This window comes from Pungitius pungitius, chromosome 20 (assembly GCF_949316345.1).
Source record: "Pungitius pungitius chromosome 20, fPunPun2.1, whole genome shotgun sequence".
Classification (NCBI taxonomy): domain Eukaryota; kingdom Metazoa; phylum Chordata; class Actinopteri; order Perciformes; family Gasterosteidae; genus Pungitius; species Pungitius pungitius.
In genome coordinates, this window is record NC_084919.1 from 10,394,110 (window position 1) to 10,401,624 (window position 7,515).

At 43.8% G+C, this 7,515-nt stretch overlaps 1 protein-coding gene across 1 annotated transcript; it reads right to left on the reverse strand.

Annotated features, from left to right (window-relative positions):
* Nucleotides 1–15: 15 nt before the first annotated feature.
* Nucleotides 16–6,949, reverse strand: LOC119194850 (reticulon-4-interacting protein 1 homolog, mitochondrial-like). Its single transcript, XM_037449290.2, has 9 exons — nucleotides 6,274–6,949; nucleotides 6,038–6,189; nucleotides 5,263–5,331; nucleotides 4,752–4,876; nucleotides 4,231–4,279; nucleotides 4,016–4,152; nucleotides 3,299–3,482; nucleotides 1,919–2,014; nucleotides 16–1,003 (listed from the first exon to the last, which is right to left on the reverse strand). The coding sequence occupies exons 1-9, from the start codon at nucleotides 6,569–6,571 to the stop codon at nucleotides 800–802; spliced, it is 1,314 nt and encodes a 437-aa protein (XP_037305187.2). The 5' UTR covers nucleotides 6,572–6,949; the 3' UTR covers nucleotides 16–799.
* Nucleotides 6,950–7,515: the final 566 nt, after the last annotated feature.

A 7,515-nucleotide genomic window follows, 5' to 3' on the forward strand; every position in this document is an offset into this window, starting at 1 on the left:
TCAAAAATACACAGCACAAAACTGTTTTCAGAATAATAAATGTATTTTTGTCCATAAACTTGTTAAATACATTGCACAGGAAATTGAGCCACATTTGGTTCACAACAAGGTACATTTTGAATGCTTTAAAGATCCATTATTTGCTTTGACCCAACATTTAAATTACATCTTTTTGTTGTATTGTATTTACATGTCAGATGCAATATAATGTAGGGAAATATTCCCAAGATTAAGACGCAGGTATGGTCAAATAAACATTGACAAATTCAAAAAAAGAATTTTTCTTATCATACTGCGTCTCACCAGTGGGATAAATGTAGATATGTTCAAGCCGAATGTGTTTTTCCTCCCCACATACATTTGGTTTTATATGTCAGCCGGTTCGGGGGGGAAAAAAAATAGCTGGCCCAGAGCATCAATTTGATAAAACCTAGTGAAATGTCATACTATGGGCCATAGGAAGAGCCCAATCAAATTTAGAGCGCATCGGCCTCTGCGGAGGACGGTGCGCACAGAGTGCCCTCCTGGTTGACGATACGACTCCTTGGTGGATCGATCACAGTAACCACAAAGTTACCAAAAGCCAGCTTGTGCCAGCTGGGTGGAGAGTCCACGGCTGGACGCCGCGCCGACGTCACCGTGACAGGAACGCTGCAGAAATCAAACGCCTACCGCACTCGAAGCAGTGAGCTTGTACAAAAGCAGTAGCCGGCACACTCGGGTTACGCTGCGTAACGGCAGCACCTTTCATTTCAAGAACCGCAGCTCAATCCATTTGGTACCACTCTGCTGACGGCCTCTAGTTCCGCGTGGCCGTTTCTTGTTCTTCTTGCTCAGAATACGCGGCCTCTGAGCGACGGGATTGCATCAGCCCTTGGGCCCGTTTGTCATCGTCTTCAGCCACCCTGACTACCGTCTTCCCTCTGGCGTGGCCATTCTCCACCTTCTGAAAAGCCTGGGGCACCTGGGTAAATGGGAACTGGGCCTCCACAACGGGCAGGATCTGAAGTTAACCAGCAGAAAGAAAAAAGTAGAATAAAAAAAAAACATCTCAACTTGAAAATCAATCAGGAAGCAAATTCAGGGAATCACAATTAAACCCTCTGCACATCAGCCATGGGAATGAGTGCTGTGAACCAGACAAATTGAAAAGCTGTTCCATCTCAAGTACAACTGGTCCCAGATGTAAGGTGATTATTATAAATCACCATGTACACATGTACAGTGCTGGAAAATGTATCAGCTTAGACAGGTAAATATTCCCAAGCGGCCACGACTACGTCATGTCTGCTTTCAGAGCTGTAAATGTGAAAAGGTGTTGGAGGGGATGAGGAATGTGATGAGGCTGAACAATTCCCCCCCCCCCCCACCCCAGGGCCACAACACGAGCAGGCGGGCTTGTTATTCTGGTCAGCATCTCTGGTCGTTAACAATGAATGGCGAGCGTGGTTGCGTCACACTGGGAAACCATCCACCCTTCTGACTGAGAATAGGACCTGCAGACCGAGAGGGGGGGCTACGTGTGCCCATAGCTTCCCTCCACCGGCCTGTGTGTGCGCCGCTCGCTATAAGCCCCGGGACAAAAGGACAGAGGTTCCACGCGCTTTTGACGACTGGCTGCTCAGCACTGTTTGAAAATCCATTCACCGTCTCCTGGCGCCTGACTCAAAGCCAACCCTGCACAGCGAGAATGCCATGCTCACTCCTTTAAAAAAAAAAAAGCCCAAGCATACAGGCATGCATGGAATCTCTGGCATGTTCATATTAAATATGCAGTATGATCACCGTCCCTGCAGGAATTTCCCCATCAGTCTGTGATTGGTGTGGATACGAGAGGATTTAAATTCTGTCTGCGTGCGTTGTTGTGCATGACAAGTGTGCCGACATGGAGGATATCAGTAATGAGGCGGTACAGTACCTTCCCTGCATCCACCAGCTTGCTGACCTCGTCCAGGGCAGGCCCATCCGGCGCATAAAATCCCCACCGATAGAAGACGCCACTCGATAGAATGTTCTGAGGGGCAACAATTACAAGTCAGTTGGGTGTGCACCACACTGGGTATAACTAATAATAAAGAAGAACGTCTGCAAACCCCGAGCTCAATTGCTACTAAAACGTTTTAAATCATTTCACATATGATTATTTTACGTTAACTGTTCAGTTATTCCTAGACACTGGAAACTTTTTTTTAGCCAATTCAATAATGTTACAAAGGGAGACACACAATCCTAAAAAAAGTGTGTCAGGGTGAATATAAAACCAAATCAAGGAAAGAAATGAAATGCCATCGGCTAAACTTAATATTTCCCACCTGATCCTAATATATTAGCACCTCTTCAGCCTGCATATCCCTGCTTGTCAGTCGAACACTAGGGGGCTCAGTTGTGCTGCGATGTCCCAGATGAAAAGAACAGGCTGTCCAGAGCTGGGCAGCAATGAGGGTGGGACTGTTTGTGGCTGAGCCTGACCAAATGGACCAGTTGGCTACAACAATGGACAAAAGGCCCACAGGCTTGGCAAGAAACACGCAAACAGTGGTATTTGCTGGTGTGTGTGTGTGAGGGGGGGTGGGGGGGTTGATGGGCAGCTACAATCTGCACAAACACCAAATACTGCTGCTTCAGCAGCTAACACGTGCACACACACACACGAGTCACCCACGCTCAGTCTCACCCGCACAGATCCAACGCGGCCAGCCGGGCCGCCACCAATGCCCGGAACAACTTGACGGTCCCTTGACGAGCTCCGTCCTGTCCTCGCCTACTGCCCTCATTACACGTGGTCTCCACTAATAGAGCAGCTGGAGGGACAGGACGTGCATGCGATGACACGAGACTTTACACCCAAGCAGGGACTCAAACGCTCAGCGCGGAAACTCCCCTTTCATCTGCCCAAAAGTGGGAATAATTACACCCCGCAGGCTGTCCTCCTACAGCATTAACCTTTACAAAGGGACGACGTGCAATGGAGCCAAGGCAAGTTGTAACATGGTTGTTCCTTCCTCATTTCCACTGAATTTCGATTTGTCTGATCAACCGAACCGTGACTTCCTCTGTTCTCTTTCCAAGCCACCGGTGGTCATGTGGTCAATTTCTGTTTGGGAGCGCCCGTTGCACACAGCCCATGCTCATGGCTTCATGACGAATACCAGACTGCAAGCATTTTAGAAATAAAAAAAAAACCAACATGGCAGGAGCAGTTGTATACGGTGAGAATGAGTGCGTTCGTCAGACCATAAAAATAAAAAGCGACATTAGCTCCGTTCAATCCATGTTGAAAGTGAAGTGCTGATTTTACCTGCATGGCCTTGTTGTGCAGCGATAACCCGGCTTGAAACATCCCGTCCAGCAGGCCCATGGAGTCGGTGTGGAGGAGTAAAGGTGATACCAGTGTGACGTACTTAGCCCCAGACCAGGGCTTCAGCAGGCCCATCGCCCACTCTTCCGTTCCCCCGCCCACGTTGTCCAAAATCACATCAAACCTGAAGGCACAAACACAGACGACTCATTTGGTTGAGAAAGATTCAAAATACTGAAAACACACACACACACGATAGCAACTTAGTTGTTCCAAGAGCCCTCCTTATTGCTGGAGCCCTGATTTCAACAGTGTTTGTTGTGATCGTTTACTCATTTTTTTTTTCAGGAAGAGGAAGAGGCGTGAACCCACGACGACTCAGGCCATGAGCCCTGGTTTCCATGGAAACTAGAAAGCCAGTCCGTGAGCCGTTGTGATTGCGGGAAGATGTTTACCACATTAGGAGTGTTTAAAACAACTCCAACACCTGGATGATTCCTTTTCATAAAGCCCCTTAACTTAACCTCGACTGACTGATGCTACTTAGTAATTAGTAGCATAATTAGTACACATAAAACTAATAAAGAACATTCTGCTCCGACTGTTTTATTAAATGAAAAAAACAGAACAAGACAGCGTTGCCACATAATGTGCCACACGACTTCACAGTGTGGTTAAATAAAAATTAAAAACCATTTCCCCACTAACGACACATACTTCTCCATCGTTTGTAGTAGTTCTAGCGAATCTCCTGCCGTGTAGTCAACCACCTCGTCGGCCCCCAGGCCTCTCACGAGGCCTTCGGCGTTCTGTGAGCAGGTCACGGTCACGTGGGCCCCCCAGGCCTTCAGCAACTGCCGACACACAGAGGAAGACAACAGATATATACACACAGTCACAGCAACAAACACGTGGAACGCTCTCTGCCGTACCTGAATAGAAAATGTTCCAACGCCCCCCGATGCTCCTGTGATCAAAACTCTAGGAGGGAAAAAAACAAAAAAGTAACATTCAGTTACTGTACGACTCATTTAAGCAAAGCTACTAAGTGGAACTTTGGAAGTAAAAAGGGATATGCAGGATTGGAAGCTTTTATATCAGACGGGGAGTGAAAGTTCCATTACATTACGCATCAGGTTCGATTTTCACACTCTACGGGTTGGAGGCAGGATTTAAAACAGTTTTGATGCCAATTAAAATGAAACAGAAGACCAACCCAGCCACTGAAATGTATGCGACAAAAAAGATCTACGTTATCAAAAGCATAGCTGGGCATGACCGAATTTAACAAAGAGAACTCCAAGACGTTAAATGATTAATTCAGGGTTTGGTGGCCTTTTGTAAAAGTACTCGGAGACTTCTTTGTTTCCCTCATACGGTCTCTAACATCTGTGAACACGGGTAGAGGCGTTCAATACAAAGTCAAAGTATCCAGGATCAGGCAGGTGCTTGCCTTTTATTTGAAGCGCTGTCTCTGCAAAGACCACCTGCATTGACAAGTGCGGACAGAGCCGTGTTGGCTACGTAGGGGATTGATGCTGCCTCTGTGTGACTCAAAAATTTGGGCTTATGGGAAACCTGCAAAAAGAGTTTCATAAGAGTTAGAATCAATGTCAAAGAATAGATGTCAATTATCATTTTAAAAAGCTCGGTCGAGCCATCATCTGCTGTGAGGGCAGCCAGCTCGGAGTGGCTGGATTAGATTTTAAGAAAAAGAGGACAGATTTGTGTGCGTCTAGAATCGGTGCCACAGTGGCTCCTGCAACGAAAACATCTTAATCCTGGTTATGTTTTGCACTGAAAGACTACATTAGGGTGAAATTCTTCTAGACTTTTCTTCAACACCTTTTGCTATCCATAAAAGAGCTCTTTCCATTTTTTTAAAACTCAGAAGAAAGTTGATTTAATAAGTCAATTGAGGATGAAAATCACTAGCTCCTAATGCTAATTTCTCTGTGGCTCACCTCATACTCTGTCAGAGTTACAAATTCAGCCAAACTGCCTTGTTTCCATGGGGGAACAGCAGCCCATACCTGTAACAGAAATATCACATTTGGAAATGACGCAAATGAACCCCCTACTCATATATATATTTTTTTAATATGATTAATCTTGATTAATCTTCCATTAGGCTCTTTGCCAGCAGAGCCCCCGGTCATCTTTTGAAAGATTCTTTCAAACCGATGGCACAAGATCACTAGAATACGGTACATGTGTTTCTTTCAACAGTGTGTCGTTCTATTATTGAATCCAATTAAAGTTACATTTACATGAATCACATTGGTCTCTGTAGGAATGAGAGGCAGAACAGTGGAAGTCTCAGATTGTTTGTTAGACAACATCATTTTGTGCTCTACAACTGTTTCAACCTATTCAGTTGATCACCGTTTCCCAAGATGTCATGATACCATTGACAGAATATCAAGTCAATGAGCCAGACAGTTTTATGTCATGTTGGATATGATATGACCTGAGCATCAACATGATTGAGTACTGGATTTTTTGATTATTCAATTTGCTGGATGAACCACAAATACATTGACATCCATTTAGCTTATCAACAAATGGTTTGTCGATATATTTTCCTGATGATCTACAACATAGTTATACTGTCATACTGTCCTCCATGTTATGTTTGTCTGTGAGGGGTATAAAACTATAATAAAAAATAAAGAAGTAAAGAAAATACTCAAATTAGAAATAAAGTTATTGAAGACAGACAGTAGTTGCAGCTCGTACCTCATCTCCTGGAACCACATGGGTAACATCAGAGCCACAGTCCACCACTTCCCCAGACACATCACGACCCAGAATCAGAGGAAACTCACTGGCATCGGCCATCACAGACATCGGATCTCTTCTCAATTTCAGCAGTTGAGCTCCATAGCCACCTGAAAATGACAAAGCACGCAGCTGTGTAAAAATAAGTTCAGTTGTTTGTTTGTTTTGTTTATCCAAAAAGGTCCAACACCTACCCTTCATAGATATATCGAGAGGGTTGAGACTAGCCGCATGGACTTTGATCATCACCTCGCTGGCAGAGCTGACGGTGGGGACAGGCATTTCTTCTGTGTACCTCAGGACTCCATTGGTACCGTACTGATCAATGACCCAGGCGGACATACAGCTGCGCAGTCCTGAAGGTGAGCTGCATACGTGTCTCCTGAGGGACACACTCCAGCATGACCTGGCTAATGTTTTGGTCGAGTGTGCAGCTTTCGCGTTGAGAGAACACAGTAACCTGGTGGCCGCCATAGCTCTGACAGAACCCATTACGTCGGCCTTCAAGTGGAAGTGACTTTAAGGTCCGCTTTGGATGCAATTTAGTCTTTTGGAAGGGCAGTTGTCACTGAGTTAGCTCGCTGGCTATCTTGTAAGCTAGTTAGCTACAAAGCTAATATTAGCATGCGCGCATCTTCAGCCCTCAGAGCATACGCAACAACACATGCATGACGTTAAAAGGTAAATCAATGTGAGGAAAACGTAATTTAGTGTCACATTAGACTGAAATAAAACCCACGGTTACAACAGACACACACCCCTTTACGGCTAGATGACTACGTAACAATTTAACCTTTCAACCCACGACATCAGCCAATCAGAATCTTGGAGGTAGATATTCTGGCCAATAGAGGAGGAGAGTTACTCTGGCATGTTTTCCTAGTATTATTACAGTTTTTATTAAAAAAGTAGTTCAGCATTTTATGTGATATCTTTACATATGTATGGAAATAATTAAAGGATTTATCTTTTTTATCATACTCAAATTAATTAAAAATGTATTAAAGCTTTAAATTATGATTGACCTCAAATTTGATATAAAATTACACTTTGTGGCACGATGAGTGCATACCTTTCTACGTTTGTTTTAAAGGTAAAGCCTACACTTTATGATTGTACAGCCTAATTTATGTTATTTATTCTTATTGCACGTATAAGAGCTCAGGTGCAGTGGTGTATTGACAAAAATAATAAATGCTTTTATTGTTTTGTCTTGGTGTTGTTACTGTTTCTGAAATAGCAATATTAATAATAAATAGAAACACCATGTATTTGATATACAGTATCAAATAATATAATAGAAAATTTAAAATAAACATTTTTGGAATGAAACGCTGTAACAAACTTAAATACTAAAGACAATGAATCTTTGAATTGCCTTGATCTTCATTCTCAAACACAAGCACACATCATGTACCAATAATAGTGTATATTCA

Bases quoted from the DNA above. Each gene is read 5' to 3' on its own strand.
- LOC119194850 (XM_037449290.2), bottom strand. From the start codon at position 6,571: ATGGGTTCTGTCAGAGCTATGGCGGCCACCAGGTTACTGTGTTCTCTC. The intron at 6,190-6,273 runs GTAGGTGTTGGA...TGTCATTTTCAG, and splicing joins TCTCGATATATCTATGAAGG to GTGGCTATGGAGCTCAACTG. The intron at 4,877-5,262 runs GTGAGCCACAGA...CTCTTTTTGCAG, and splicing joins TAACTCTGACAGAGTATGAG to GTTTCCCATAAGCCCAAATT.